General features: G+C 39.9%; 1 protein-coding gene across 4 annotated transcripts in view; it reads left to right on the top strand.

Annotated features, from left to right (window-relative positions):
- The window catches only part of SYNPO2 (synaptopodin 2), a 210,692-nt gene that overhangs the window by 23,546 nt on the left and 170,637 nt on the right, over positions 1–16,509 (top strand). For 2 of the 4 annotated variants that reach the window (XM_012507804.2, XM_003271313.2), the window contains exon 1: positions 15,031–15,355. The exons of 1 other annotated variant lie outside the window; for it this stretch is intronic. In XM_012507804.2, coding sequence (XP_012363258.2) covers positions 15,251–15,355 — 105 coding nt within the window. In that variant the 5' untranslated portion in view covers positions 15,031–15,250. Of the gene's footprint in view, positions 1–15,030; positions 15,356–16,509 lie in introns of those variants that run through there. One more of the 4 variants, XM_003271314.3, reaches the window with a different exon arrangement.

Genomic DNA, 16,509 nt, shown 5'->3' with positions numbered 1-16,509 from the left:
GATAAGTGTTTCCTGTTCTCCACATTCTTCCAATATCTGTTTTTTTTTGTTTTTGTTTTTTTAATGGTAGCCATTCTGATTTGTGTAAGATAATATCTTATTGTGGCTTTAATTTGCATTTCTCTGATTATCAGTGATGTGTAGCATTTTTCATATGCCTATTGGCTATTTGTATGTCTTCTTTTGAAAAATGTCTATTCATACCCTTTGCCCATTTTTAAATGGGATTATTATTATTTGGTATTGTTTTTGAGTTGTGTTCCTTGTAGATTCTAAATATTAGTCCTTTGTTGGATATATAGTTTGGCGATATTTTCTCTCATTCCACAGGTTGTCTGTTCACTTTATTTCTTTTACTGTGCAGAAGTAATTTTTAGTTGAATTAAGTCCCATTTGTCCATTTTTGTTTTTGTTGCCTGTGCTTTTGAGGTCTCAGTCATGAATTCTTTGCCTAGATTAACATTCAGAAGAGTTTTTTTCTAGGGTTTCTCCTGCATTTTTATAGTTTCAGGTCTTTAATTCACCTTGAGTTGATTTTCGTATATGGTAAGAGAGAGGAGTCCAGTCTCATTCTTCTGCATATGGCAATCCAATTTTCCCACCAGCATTTATTAAAAAGAGTGTCCTTTTCCCCATTGTATATTCTTGTTTATTTAGTCAAAGATCAGTGAGCTATAAATATGTAGTTTTATTTCTGGGTTCTCTATTCTGTTCTATTGATCTGTGTGTCTGCTTTTATACCAGTACCATGCTGTTTTGGCTACTATAGCCTTGTAGTATAATTTGAAGTCAGGTAATGTTATGTTATTAGGCATTTTAAATACTACTATTGCAACTGTTTAAATATTCATTTGACATTATAAATGTAAATATTATTTATGTTTAACATTATTAGCTTCTAGAAGCCTAAGGGCAAAGCAGACATTTTAATTCACTTTGTAAAACTATAAAGTAAGAGATGGGATAGGAAGAATGATGTGGAAAATTAAAAGGTCAGAAGAGGGCCAAATAAATAATAATGATCTAAAGTGTTGATTTTATCTATGGAAAAAATTACACAAATTAATCCCTGTTAAAAGGCAAAATTCTCTCCTAATTTGTGTGACATATATTTAAAAAATCAAAATAAACTAGAACTAAAACCAGTGGACACCATGTGATACAACTGTGCATCTGATATATCTGAAACTAGCCCTGTGACTGAACCATGGCTCTTTTTATAGCTGGGTAAGTTTTGCCTTTTTTCCCTGCTGTGGACCTCCTTGCTGTAAGTAAACTGGGAAAGAGTAGATAGAGGCTTTGTGGGGTCTAAACTGTTACAATTCAATGGTGGTGTGGAGGGCTTTTAAGAAAAAGAATACAAATTATAATTATAAAATTAAACATGAAACCAGATATTTATTTAAAATGAGAAAAAAACAAAAATTTCAAGTTTTTTAAAAGATGATAAATACCACAAACACACAATGCTGCAAAAATACACAAAATTTAGATAAATGACTGTAGTTTTTTCCAACTTTTTGTTTAACTTTGGGGGTACATGTGCAGGATGTGCAGGTTTGTTACATATGTAAACGTGTGCCATGGTAGTTTGCTGCACAGATCATCCCGTCACCCAGGTATTAAGCCCAGCATCCATTAGCTCTTCTTCCTGATGCTCTCCCCACCTGACAGGCCCCATTGTGTGTTGTTCCCTCACCATGTGTCCATATGTTCTCATCATTCAGCTCCCACTTACAAGTGAGAACATGCGGTATTTGGTTTTCTGTTCCTGTGTTAGTTTGCTGAGGATAACGGCTTCCAGCTCCATCCATGTCCCTGCAAAGGACATGATATCATTCCTTTTTATGGCTGCATCGTATTCCATCATGTATATGTACCACATATTCTTTATCCAGTCTATCATTGATGGGCATTTAGATTGGAATAATAGTATTTTTATTAACCATTTGACACACTTTTTTCTCTATTTTTTTGGTTGAATACTCTGATATTTTATGTGACAATAATTTTGTAATATCATATTTTACATTAACCTATAGCATGGTTTATCAAAATTAGCTTTTTAATATTGATCATTGGATTGTACACAACATGTAACTTCCTATACAGATGTCATCACTGTAACATGGCTGCAGGTTTGTGCCCCAAAACATAGGAATTCTGATAAATTATATTTCTCCTGATAGCCATAAAAATGTATGATGTGATTATGATTGTGTGTGCTTCCGTTATCTAGCATGTTCCTGAAAAGGGAATCCTTTGTATTTGACTACACCTTAATAAGAGATGAATCATTCACTGACATTTTTTATTTTTGATGATTAGAAGCGTTTTCCAAAGACTACCTTCTGGCTCTGTACATTTCAACCTTTCAACTTTTCAACTACCCAAATACTTACAGTGTCTGCATCTTACAATGTGTTGGTGTTGTGGTAAACCTCTGCCCTTTAATGTTTCCACGCTGGGTGAATTGGCACATGATAGAAGTATGACTGGAAGCTGTTCATTTCTTCAATGGGCAGTGGCAATAACTTTACATGAATGCAATTTCAAACCACATACATATATTCCACTAAACCCAAACTGAACAAATCCTCAACTCATCTTCCCTTTAGCTTGGATTCCAAAATTGCTCTGGCTACTCCAGTACCATGAGAAGGGGAAGTTAGAGTTAACAACAATCTTAACCAAATTTGGTTTAAGTATTTACTTTGGCAGATTTTACAAAGGCATATGAACATGTGAGCACATGCTGAGGTCCTTCAGATTCTTGAAGGGATTCTGAAAGTGAGGGCCCAAGAAGCTCAGCTTCGTCAACGTCGTATTAAATTGTTCTCTGGTAATAGGTAGGAATCCACCACACTTCAATTGCACTAGTCTTCATCTGTTCTTCGTGTTGACAAAGCATGTTTTGCCCTGCCTCCCGCTCTTCCTGCTTTTCAAGTAACTGTCTCCTTGTCAGTTTGTGTCTCAGCTATTTGTGTCTCAGCTCAGGGAGGGGTTTTTGATCACCTTATGTGTTGTGTTACTCCCATCGCGCTCTGCCATATCACCCTGCTTTATTTCTTTGTTAACCCTCATTTCTCTCTGAAACTCTTTTGTTTACTTATTTATTGTCTGGCTTCTCCAGTAAAATGTAGTCTCCAAGATGCCAAGGACGCATCTTTCCTTCGTGGCTCATAGGTAGGTCACCTGAACTTAGAACAGCACCCAGCATTTATTTGTTCAGATACTTTTCCTTCCCTCCCTCCCTCCCTCCTCCTTGTCTTCTTTTCTCTTTTTTCTTTTCTTTTCTTTTCCTTTTTCCTTTCTCTCTTTCTTTTCTTTTCCTTTTTTCTTTCTTTTCTTTCTGCCTTTCTTTCTTTCTCTTTCTCTTTCTTTCTTTCTTCCTTTCTTTCTGCCTCTCTCTCTCTCTCTTTTTCCCTTCCCTTCCCTTTTCTTTTCCTTTTTTTTCTTTCTTCCTTCTTTTTTTTTGAGACAGGGTCTTGTTCTGTTGCACTGGAGTGCAGTGGCATAGTCATGGTTCACTGCTACCTTGACCTCCCAGGCTCAAGCAATCCTCCAACCTCAGCCTCCTGAGTAGCTTGGACTACAGGTACATGCCACTATGCTCACTCTGCCCAACTAATTAAAATTTTTTTTTTTTTTAGAGACAAGGTCTCCCTATGTCGCCTAGGCTGGTCTTGAAATCCTGGGTCCAAGCGACCCTCCTGTCTCAGCCTTCAAAAATGCTGGGATTGCAGGGAGCCACTGCACCTGGCCTTCAGATGCTTTTCAAATGAATGAATGAACTATAAACTTAAAAGCATATAAATGTGTTTTTAGTTTGCTCAAGAATATTATTTTACCCCTTCCTTACACCATAAACAAAAATCAACTCAAGATGGATTAAATATCAAACCTGAAACTATAAAAACCCTGGAAGACAACCTAGGAAATACCTTTCTGGATACAGGACCACGCAAATTTCATGAGGAAGACACCAAAAGCAATTTTTACAAAAACAGAAATTGACAAATGGGACCCAATTAAACTAAAGAGCTTTTGCACAGCAAAAGAAACTATTAAGAGAGTAAACAGACAACCTACAGAATGGGAGAAAATATTTGCAAACTATGCATCTGACAAAGGTCTAATCAGAATCTATAAAGAACTTAAACAAATTTACAAGCAAAAACTGAACCTCATTAAAAAGTGGGCAGAGGACGTGAACAAACACTTTTCAAAAGAAGACATACACGCAGCCAACAAGCATATGAAAAGAAGATCAACATCACTGATCATTACAGACATGCAAATCAGCACCACAATGAAATACTATCTCACACCAGTCAGAATGGCTACTATTAAAAAGTCAAAAAATAACAGATTCTGGTGAGGTTGTGGAGAAAAGGGAACACTTACACACTGCTGGTGGGAGTGTAAATTAGTCCAGACATTGTGAAAAGCAGGGTGGCAAATCCTCAAAAAACTTAAAACAGAATTACCATTCAGCCCAGCAATTCCATTATTGGGTATAGACCCAAAGGAATATAAATTGTTCTACCATAAAGATACATGCATGTGAATGTTTGTTGCAGCACTATTCACAATAGCAAAGACTTGGAATCAATCTAAATGTCCGTCACCATTAGACTCGTTTAGAAAATATGGTACATATAGAAAAAGGAATACTATGCAGCCATAAAAAGAATGAGATTATGTCCTTTGCAGCAACATGGATGGAGTTGGAGGCCATTATCCTCAGCAAACCAACACAGGAACAGAAAACCAAATATCGCATGTTCTCTTTTATAAGTGGGAGCTAAACTCTGAGTAAATATTGACACAAAAAGGGGAACAATAGACATCAGGGCCTACTTGAGGGTGGAGGGTAGATGAAGGGTGCGGATTGAAAAACCATCTATGCACTATGCTTATTACCTGGGTGACAAAATAATCTGTGCACAAATCCCTATGATATGCAATTTACCTGTATAACAAACTTGCACATGTACCCCTGAACCTAAAATAAAAGTTAAAAAAAATAAATAAAATGAAATAAAACAAAAATAATATTATTTTATCACTTAAATCAATTTACTTCAACCCTAGTTCTCCATCTCACTGAGTTGGTGGAAGGGAGAGGTGAAGCCGGCTGGGCTTCTGGGTCAGATGGGGACTTGGAGAACTTTTCTGTCTACCTAAAGGATTGTAAACACACCAATCAGTGCTCTGTGTCTAGCTAAAGGTTTCTAAACACACCAATCAGCACTCTGTAAAAATGCACCAATCAGCGCTCCGTGTCTAGCTAAAGGTTTATAAATGCACCAATCAGCACTCTGTAAAAACGCACCAATCAGCACTCTGTGTCTAGCTAAAGGTTTGTAAACACACCAGTCAGCATTCTGTAAAAACGCACCAATCAGCACTCTGTAAAATGGACCAATCAGCGCTCTGTAAAATGGACCAATCAGCAGGACATGGGTGGGGCCAAATAAGAGACTAAATGCTGGCCACCAGTGCCAGCAGTGGCAACCCGCTCGGGTCCCCTTCTGCCCCGTGGAAGCTTTGTTGTTTTCTTCACTGCAATAAATTCTGCTGCTGCTGACTCTTTGGGTCCGTACTACCTTTAAGAGCTGTAACACTCACTGCGAAGGTCTGTGGCTTCACTCCTGAAGTCAGCAAGACCACGAACCCACTGGGAGGAATGAGCAACTCCAGAGGCACTACCTTTAAGAGCTGTAACACTCACTGTGAAGGTCTGCGGCTTCACTCCTGAAGTCAACAAGACCGCGAACCCACCAGAAGGAAGAAACTCCGGACACATCTGAAGATCTGAAGGAACAAACTCTGGACACACCATCTTTAAGAACTGTAACACTCACCATAAGCGTCCGTGGCTTCATCGTTGAAGTCAGCGAGACCATGAACCCACTGCAATGAACCAATTCCGAACACTGAAGTGCCAATTCAGACATGGTTAGGGCCCCCTCTTCCCCGGGCTCTATGAACTGAACGTTTTTGTCTCCCCTGAAATTCATATGTTGAATCCTAAATCCCCAGTGTGTATTTGGAAGTGGGGCCTTTGGAAGGTAATTAGCTCATGAGGATAGAGCCCTTGTGAATGGATTAGTGCCCTTGTAAGAAGAGAGACACAAGAGAGATGATCTTTCTGTATGTTTCTGCAATGTGAGGACACAATGAGAAGACAGTCATCTACAAACCAGGAAGAGGGCCCTCAGCAGACACTGGACCTAGCAGCACTTTGATCTTAGACTTCCCAGCTGCCAGACCTGTGGGAAATACATTTCTGTGGTTTAAATCGCCCAGTGTATGATATTCTGTTATGGCAGTCCGAACAGACTAAAACACCAGGGGCTGCAAAGTTCTTGGGGTTCAACAGAGCAGCAGGTCACCAATCATTTGCCCTCACTGGTCACTGAACTGTCCGTGGTCTTGGCCAGCAGTCAGGTACCTAACTGCAACTTTTGTGACATGCTTGTAGCTGAAGAATGTTGGCGGGGTTGGCAGCCCTGCCGAAGATGTCCCGCCTCCCCCCTGAGACCCTGCAGCCGTTTGCCTCTGGGGCCTGTTGCCTGTCAGCAGCATGGAGGTCTGCACTACTTTAGAGACCCAGGAGCAGCAGATCATCCCTGTCAGGACAGAATCCCTCCTTACTTCTCTCAACGGTGCTCCCCTTTCTTTCCTCTCCCTCTGAGACCCCTTGCATCATCATTTCATGAAGGTTAGGCCTTACAAAAGTGGGAATCACTGTTACCACCTTCTTTTCCTGCTCAGCAAAAGTCCCTGAGGTACGGAAATTGTAAGGGTCTGGCTACTTGCTCGGAATAAGAAGAAGGAGAAAATCTGAAGGAGCAACAAAATGATCAAAATCTGAAAAATTATTCTGTCATGGTCATTTTATATACTTTGTGCATTGGGAAGAAACTAATAAGCAGTTAGGCTGTCTGTATGCTGTGCTTTCTTGTTATGGGGGGAATTATGTCTTTCCAAGTTCATATGTTGAAGACCTAATCCCCAGTACCTCAAAGCTCCAGATTTTAACACTGATTTTGGGGGGTATAATTTAGTGGCAGTTCCAAATAATCATGATCCATGAAAAAAATGATTTTGTTCATTTCAAATCATAGAAGCTGGCTGGGGTTGCAGTGGCTCAAGCCTGTAATCTCAGCACTTTGGTGAGGCGAGCGTCGTTGCGCTACAGGCCTCAGGCTCCACTGCGTGAGTGCCATAGAGGCGCGAGGCGGACTCACACAAGGTCCAGGGAGTATCAGAGAACCATATCCTGGGCTAACCAATAGGGTGGAAAACCACCCCCGTCCTGGCTACTGATCCTAAAAAATACAAAAAATTAGCCGGGCGTGGTGGCGGGCACCTGTAGTCCCAGCTACTTGGGAGGCTGAGGCAGGAGAATGGCATGAACCTGGGAGGTGGAGGTTGTAGGGAGCCGAGATCGCACCACTGGACTCCAGCCAGGGTGACAGAGCAAAACTCCTTCTCAAAAAAAAAAAAAAAAAAAAAGAAGAAGAAGAAGAGATTAAGATATAGACCTGTCCAGAGGGAAGACCATGTAAAGCCAGAGGGAAGTGACCATCTGCAAGTCAAGGAGAGAGTCTTCAGAAGGAACCAGCCTGCTGACACCTTGATCTCAGATTTCCAGACCCCCAAATGTGAAAGAATAAACTTCTGTTGCTTAGGCCACCCAATCCGTGGTGTTTGTTATGGAGCCCTAGCACAGTAATACACTTTCTTATGCCCTGAGGGGGAGCAAGGCAACAGCCCTGGGCTTTATGTAAAAGTAAGAGTTGCTGGGGAGCGTCCCCTTACGACTGCGAGCCTCTATGGCAGAACTTTAAATTACTGGCAGTAGTAGCAGTGGTAGTTTTTCCCTAAGCCACGTTCAGCCTCCGAGTGAGAGAGGGCACATAGATCATAGGGAAGATGTTTTGGGTAGGGTCTGAGGGCGTCTTCTTTCACACTGCTCATTCTCTCCCTCTTTGGAATGCTACAGAGCACCACCCCACCTGCTCAGATGGCTTTTCATGGAGGGGCGCATGTTTCATTCCTGGAAACCACAGAAGTATTCCAGTTGCATCAGCCCCTAGTGTGCCCAGCACATGATAAATGTGTGATTCTCCAATAATCAGAGAGTTGCATAACTATTAAATATAGGTCCTCAAGTGTTTTTCCATCCTGTTGATGATCTATCTATCTGGCACTTATGATAAAGTTCTGTTATTTGCAATTAATCCCAACCAGCATGTTTCTTTCATAGGTTAACAATGGCATTTTAAAGACTTTGCTGTCTTTGTCTGGGATATTAATTTCTTCCCATATACATAATTTTACCCCTTATTGTTGTCGGTCACTTTTTATTGGGGGGAAGTAAAATGAAACAACAACAAAATACATTATTTCAAAGCTCCAAATTTTAACACTGATTTTGGGGGGTACAATTTAGCGGCTGTTCCAAATAATCACAACCCATGAGAAAATGATTTGATTCCTTAAAAAATATAGCAGCTATTGTTTAAATTTCATTTTCGGTAATTCATTGACATTACATTTTTCCCTAAAAATTATCTTTACTCTTTCTGATGTTTCAGATAATTCAGTATTTCTTAAAATGTAAAACATGCAATATTTATTAGTAAAAACATAAAGTAGCAAAACTATAGTCAATAGACATTGAGTCAACATTGTCATTTCATTCCTTGACATTACAGACAAATACCCTTCAATCTTTTGGAAAAATAAAATGCCTAATATGTTTATTTATCTCAACTTCATTATCCTAAAATATGTGCTCTCTCTCTCACACACACCACCCCCCACACACCTTTATAAAGCATACTTTTTGAAAATGAAACTTTTAATAGACATGTGTCCTAAGAGGGCTTTAATACATGGGGTTTTTACTTGTTGAGCCATTCAAACTACATTCACATAAATATATTAGTTAATGCTGTAAGATGCCTGCTAATTTTTTTTTTTTAGACGGAATCTCGCTCTGTTGCCAAGGCTGAAGTGCAGTGGCATGATCTCGGCTCGCTGCAAGCTCCACCTCCCGGGTTCACGCCATTCTCCTGCCTCAGCCTCCCAAGTAGCTGGGACTACAGGCACCCGCCACCACATCCAGCTAATTTTTTGTATTTTTAGTAGAGATAGGGTTTCACCATGTTAGCCAGGATGGTCTCGATCTCCTGACCTTGTGATCTGCCCACCTAGGCCTCCCAAAGTGCTGGGATTACAGGCGTGAGCCACAGTGCCTGGCCTGTTTTTTTTTTTAAAGGCCTTTCAATAAGCAGGAAGATTTGATGGCACAAAAGGACAGGAAAACTTAGGCTTGCTTTAGATATTAAAATCATGATGCATCTTTCCTGGTTTTGGCATTTTAAATTTCACATAATTTTATAATAATGTTTACTTCCTTGCTGTAATGCTTTATTTTTCTCCAAAAATTTTTACCATTTTATTCATAATGAAGAGTAACTTCTAGTTCTTTGAATAATTAGGAAGCAGTCACAGACATTAGCTCAAAATAGAAAGTAATGATGTTTTTGAGTGAAAATTGAATTAGGAAAATAAAAAAGAGGCACAAGCCAGGCATAGGTAGCCAGCATGAAATTATTGTAGAATAAGTCATTCCTAATGGAATATATGTGCTTCATAATGTGCCCTCTCAGTTCATGTTAGGCCCAGAAATCTTACAGTGCTATCAAAATGGGGAAAGATAGAATAGGTATTATTTGTTAAATAAATAATTACTTGAGTGAATGAATAAATGGTAGTATAAAACAAAGTATCTGATACATTGTTAAATCATTTAAATGGCATAGAATTAGAGTTAGTCCCAGAAAACCATTGTCAACATGACTTTAGCCATTTTTTTCTTTAGAAAATAGATTTTTCTTTTTTTTTTTTTTGCTCTTGTTTTTATTCCTAAAACCCAAATAAAATAAAAGGAGTCAGGCTTATGTGCTCTTTGATCAGGGCTCTGGTTTCATTTTTCTTCTCATTTCTCAGTTTCACCCTGTTAGGTCTGGGATTTGATTTTACCGTCCTTACAGGCTACTAAATTAGCTTGTTACTGTTTCATAGGTGCTGGAAGAACATATGAAACTTCTGGGTCAGAGACAAAGAACTTTACTACTCAGGGCTCTGCAAGCCGCAGAAACATCAGCATGTTTGTATCAGTTCACCTTGCCCCAAGCCCCATAAGGGTGACACAATATGACCCAGATGGATGCTACACACACAGTGGGTTTGTATCACAGCTAGGGGGCATTGAGCTTAGATAATTCATTGCTTTTATAATAATGAGTTAGCAAATCTGCTCTTTGTTTCAGATTGAGATATCTTTTTTCTCAAGGTTGCTTGCTGTAAACGTAATCCTGAGAAATGGCTCAGGGAAAAAGGCATCAGGACGTTGCATTCTGGCATACCCAGAAAGACATATAGAAGCACTAGAGACCCATGAAGGACTGACTGTCTCCCCCAACACACCTTGTGGTGGTTTTGTCCTCACATTGGCTTTCTCCATTAGCTGCGAATCAATATCCATGGAGAAGGGGCCTTGCCCTGACAGCAATCCAGGGAAGTCTTGAGCTTCCCTGTGATTGGAGCATACATGAATTAATCACTCAGGCCAAGGGAATCTCTTTGATTTTGGCCTAGGTTTTGTACCTATCTCTGTGTTAAGGAGGAAGAATTACTCTGATTGCCTTAGATCAACCACACTGCTGAGGTGGGAGGATCAATTCTACCTAAACCAATAGCTACTAACCAATGGGAAATAGAATGTTAGGGAGGTGGCCACTACCTATTCCACACGGTTTCTAAGGAGTATAATTGAGGAATTTTGGTCTATTTCAAATGTTCCAAGTCTAACAAAGTAAAGAAAAAAATAAATTAGAACACTTTGTCTCTCTTTTCTATGTCTTTATTCTGGAAACTCTTATTTAATTTTTTTACTTATATTAATTGGGCACCAATCACTCATCAGGAGCTATTAGACTTGGGGATAGAATTCTGAATAAGTCAGCAATGACTCCTAATCTCACAGGGTTAATAACCTAGCATAGGATTCAGACAACTTAAGAGACCATTAGACTGAGAGGGAAAGTACAGAGTGATAGTAGCACGCGGAAGGAACACCTAACCTAGACACCGGGAAGGTCGGGAAAGTCTTCCTGGAGAATGTGATCTCTAATCTGAGGCCGGAGGATAAGGAGGAATTATTAGGTGATTTATGTGTGGACAAGGACTGAATAGCTTGGAGAAATGCCTAAGCAGGTGAAACAAAAAATCAAGTTTGAGAAAAGAACAGTACTTCTGTGTGTCTGAATCATAAAATCCAAGGTAAGGGTAGTGAGCAACAAGGTGGAAGAAGTAGGGAGTGGGAGGCAGAAAGTGTTTCCATGTAAAAAAGTTCGGACTTTATATGGGAGCCCTTGAAGATTTGAACCATAGGAAAAATAACATAGACGTTATATTTCAAAATTTCACCCTGGTTTTAGAGTAAAAAATGAATTGAGGGTGGAAACAAGCCTGGAATACAGACAACAGTTAGGAGACTGTTGAAGTCTAGGTCAGAGATAGACATGGTCTCAGGAGTAGGAAATGAGGGAAGGAGCAGATTTCTAAACTATTTAGAATTAGATCCATAGGTTTTTTTTTTTTTTTCTCAGATGGAGTCTTGCTGTATTGCCCAGGCTGGAGTGCAGTGGCACGATCTCGGCTCACTGCAACCTCCGCCTCCCAGGTTCAAGCAACTCTCTTGCCTCAGCCTCCAGAGTAGCTGGGATTACAGGTGTGCAAAACCACACCCAGCTAATTTTTGTACTTTTAGGAGAGATGGGGTTTCACCATGTTGGCCAGGCTGGTCTTGAGCTCCTGACCTCAAGTGATCCGCCCACCTTGCCCACCTTGTCTTCCCCAAATGCTGGGATTACAGGCATGAGGCACTGCACACAGCCAGATCCATAGGTCTTAATGGATAATTGGATGCATGAGATGAGCATCAGGGAATACATAAGACCTAGAGGCAGAATAGCAATGATTAAGAATAGGTATTAGGGCAGACAAAAGTTCAAACCCTGGCTCTATCACTTAGGATTTAAAGCATAGTTAATTACCAGTAAAAGAGAAACACTAATACCTATCTAGCACAGTTGCTTTGAAAATAAATACAACATTATATTTCAAGTTCCTGCACAGAGTACATCTTCAGTAAGAGTGGGTAGAGAGGTAAGAAGAAAGCCTAGAGCTTGCTGGACCCTAGAAGCCTAAGGGAGAAATGATTCAAGGAGGACACTGTCATTAATTTCAAGCTAGACTTGAGTAGGTTGAGAAGCAGAAGGGACATGAAAAAGTAAAAAGAACAAATATGAAAGTGTTTTTTTCCTTTGTTCTCAGAGCTCATTTTTATAAAATTTTTACTTTAAGTTCTGGGATACATGTGCAGAACGTACAGGTTTGTTACATAGGTATACATGTGCCATGGTGGTTTGCTGCACCTATCAATCCGTCACCTAGGTTTTAAGCCCGGCATGCATTACGTGTCCTAATGCTCTCCCTTCCCTGGCACCCCACCCTCCGACAGGCCCCAGTGTGTGATGTTCCCCTCCTTGTGTCCATGTGTTCTCATTGTTCAACTCCCACTTATGGGTGAGAACATGCGGTGTTTGGTTTACTGTTCCTGTGTTAGTTTGCTGAGAATGATGGCTTCCAGCTGCATCCATGTCCCTGCAAAGGACATTAACACATTCTTTTCTTATGGATGCATAGTATTCCATGGTGTATATGTGCCATATTTTCTTTATCCAGTCTATCGTTGATGGACATTTGGGTTGGTTCCAAGTCTTTGCTATTGTAATTAGTCTCAAAGCTCGTATTTTATGATGTCTCTTGTAACTATTGTTTAAAGGAAAGACTGGGAAAATCAATTCGTGTTTCCAAAGAGAATCAAACTTGGGATGAGTATCTGGCCCTCATGACCTTCAAAGGATCTCTTCCAGTGCCACAATCTCTGATTTCATTGTCCTTACTCAAGTGATGAGTCACAAATAAAATCACTTGATGCCTTTGGCTTCTGGGGAGCATGGGCTGTGTAAAATGTTCATTGTACCACAGGTCCTTGAATAATGACATTTTATTGAACATTGTTTCATGACAACATTGATGAGAAAAAAAATGTATTTCCAGCTGGGGCCACTGTTTGTATGGAGTTTGAAAGTTCTCCCCATGTCTATATGGGTTTTCTCCAGGTCCTCTGGTTTCCTGCCACATCCCAAAGCTGTGTTCATGAGATGAACTGGCGTGTCTAAATGGTCCCCGTCTGAGTGAGTGAGTGTGTGTGTGTGTGTGTGTGTGTGTGTGTGTGTGAGTCCTCTGATGGGATCGTCAGGGCTGTCCAGGGCTGGTTCCTGCCTTGCGCCCTAAGCTGCAGGGAGAGGCTCAAGCCACTGGAGACCCTGAATTGGAATAAGTGGGTTGGAGGAGGAATGAATGTATGGATGCAAATTATTGTCAAATAAAAATTCATAAAATATATGTTAATCACACAAATGCATGACAATAAATGATGCCGTATGAAATTGCTCAGTGAGCCTGCTATATTTGTGATGGTTTTGAACTGCATTGTGACAGGAGGTACTCCTTATCATTTTCCCTTTGCGAACATTTATTCCTTGATTGAATCCACCACCACTACAGCTGCCCTCACTCACTGATTCACCAAAAATTGGGTCAATGATTATCTTGTTTTTATTAATCTTTCTTAAATGCACGTGTAGCTGACATTTATTTCCATGTTTAATATTAGAAGTGTTTTAATCTTATTTAGAAGTTTGGTGATGTCTTTGTGGCCAGAAATAGACTGTAGTCACTTAACGTTGTTTTTATCAATTAGTCTATGGTAAAATTGGTTTTAAAGTCACAGTTTCCATGAACCTATCTGTGACGTTTTAAGTGAGGACTTACTGTATATAGTGCTTCTTAGTGCTGAAACAGGCAGTGTGTCTGGAAATCACTTTTGTTTGGTACCACAAGTAACACAAACTAACTTTCCCAGGCTCTTCCTTATTTAGTATGTTTTTATGTGGATGAATGTTATGGAAAACAAAAGTATTATGGGAAAATTAAAACGTCCCATTTGTACATTTTTGGCAGATTGTATTCAGATTTAAAACATTTAAATATTTGGAATATACAAAATCTACTTTTATATTGGACCACCCAGATTCATGACAGGGGATGACAAACTATAAAAATAAGAAACCTGTAGGTGACATTGTAGATTTTATGCAGCTGACTGTTGGGTTTAGGTTTAAGAAGATCAGCAGGTAGAAAGAAAACAAAACGCGTTAAAATTTAACATACCCAAAACTATGCAATAGATGTAATTAAAAGAATGTAGTTTCCAGGAGAAAAATTCATATTCATTTTCTCTCTTTCTCTCTCCGTTTCTGTCTCTTCTCTTCCCCTTTCTCTGAATATACGGTTCAGAAAGGTACTTTTCAGAGTTGGAGGTTTATTAACAAAAAGTTTGTGCTTTCTTTTGTTTCCTCTTATAGGAATAATTCAGCAGACTGCAGACAGAAAAGTAGTAATTTAACTCACTTTAACTCTTTTTTGTCTGTTCCATTCATAAATGTGGCAATTCTCAAAACATTTATTTGAGAGAATCTAATCCTCTAGTAGTTGAATTCTGAACGCTCATGTTTTAGGACGTCATTCATGGCGTGGAGATTAAACCTTCATGTGACCTTTACTATTTACAGAATTATTAAATGTAAGTTTTTCAATCATACTTATACCTTTAACTGCTTGGATTTAATCTGTTAGTGCAAGAGAACTTTGGCTGTCCCTTCCGTCCTCCTTTCCCTTATCTCGCCCCACGTGAGGACATTCTCCTGTGTGTGAAGCTGCTTTCCTCTCCCTGAAGGTGGGCCGAGCAAAGGAGAGTGACGCAAGAGTGGGCTGTGTCCTGGATGCTGCGAGCGCCTCTGCCTCCTGGAGAATGAGCCCATTAGCCGCACAAATTCGCGGCAGGCGGCTGGGGCGGCGGCTGGGGCGGCGGCTGGGGCAGCGGCTGGGGCAGCGACTGCAGCAGCGGAGGACGCTCTGCATTACCCCGTCCTGCGTCCTCGGCAGGCGCCCGAAGCTGAGTGCGCATCCTCTACCGCACCCAAGCTTCGTCTGTCTTTTCAAGCTCTTCATGCTGCCCAACTAAAAGGAAAACATGGGCACGGGGGATTTTATCTGCATTTCCATGACTGGAGGGGCGCCCTGGGGGTTCAGATTGCAAGGTGGCAAGGAGCAGAAGCAGCCCTTACAAGTTGCAAAGGTAGGACCTGAACGAAGTGTCACGGCTCTGTGCTAGGAAGGAAGGAATGAAAGCAACCTGTTGATGGTGTTTTCAAGTTCTGATGCAGAAGTCTAAGTATTAGTTTGATTTTGCTGCGGATATTAAGATTTTTTCTAGGAAGTGAGTTATTTTCTAAGAAACTTTGGAGAGTAATGGGCCACATCCTATGTAATTAACTTGCAATCGATGAGGGGTGGGTGGGAAGAATGCCATATTTATCAGCTGAGGAAAAGGCCTGCTTAACCATGTTCTTCTGACAACAAGCAAGACACTGGGGAGCGTTTCTTCCAGGCAATTTTAGAATGTTCAGTTGAGTTATCGTTTCATGTCACTTCACTTGGCTCTGACAGAGGAGAAACGCTCAGTTCAGCATAACGACTTTGCTTGGCTATTTTGGGGACTCATATAGAGTGTTGGTAGTGACATTTATTATGCAGCATTCATGAAAAGGCCAATTTTGGGCAATAATTTTAAAACTATGATGAAGTGTGATAAAATCTATTTTAAAGAATACCCTTTTAAGGATTTGACAAATAAATGCAAAAATCCAAGTGCTGTATTCCTTCTTATGTATTCTTTTGGTCAAGATCTCAAAAATAAACTTAGAAGATAATCTAAATATATTATAAGTAACTAAGAGGTAACTTTGTAACACATTAATAACTATTTAAAATGCTTTAAGTTTTTATTGCCATTATATTGCCTGCATTACTGGTTAGCCCAAGGGGATCTGGTATTCTCTAATTGGTATTCAGCTAAAATAAAACTTAAAATGCACAAAACTAAGCAAACTTTTACCTAACCTTATCATCAAATTGCAAATTATAGTATTGTATTGAAGAACATGCAAGAGCATGGGATTAATTTCCTATTTTATGCTTATATTAAAAATGGGTACAGATCTTTATGAAATACATGGGCCATTGCCTTTGTAGTTATTGCTTGTTTCGCTCTGGCTTTTACTTTTTTTTTTTTGTAGTTATTGTTTCCCTCTGGCTTTTACTTTTTTTTTTTTTTACTGTCCCTTGCGAAGAAAGAAGTTTCTTTGAAACTTCTTTTTGCTTCCAGGCATCATCTGAAAATCCTTTCGTAATGTGATGGTGGAATCCTGCCACCTAGTGAAAATTGCAAAC

The sequence above is a fragment of the Nomascus leucogenys genome, chromosome 7b (assembly GCF_006542625.1).
Source record: "Nomascus leucogenys isolate Asia chromosome 7b, Asia_NLE_v1, whole genome shotgun sequence".
Taxonomy (NCBI): Eukaryota; Metazoa; Chordata; class Mammalia; order Primates; family Hylobatidae; genus Nomascus; species Nomascus leucogenys.
The sequence above is the reverse complement of the archived record's forward strand: the minus strand, read 5'-3'. Positions and strand labels throughout refer to the sequence as shown.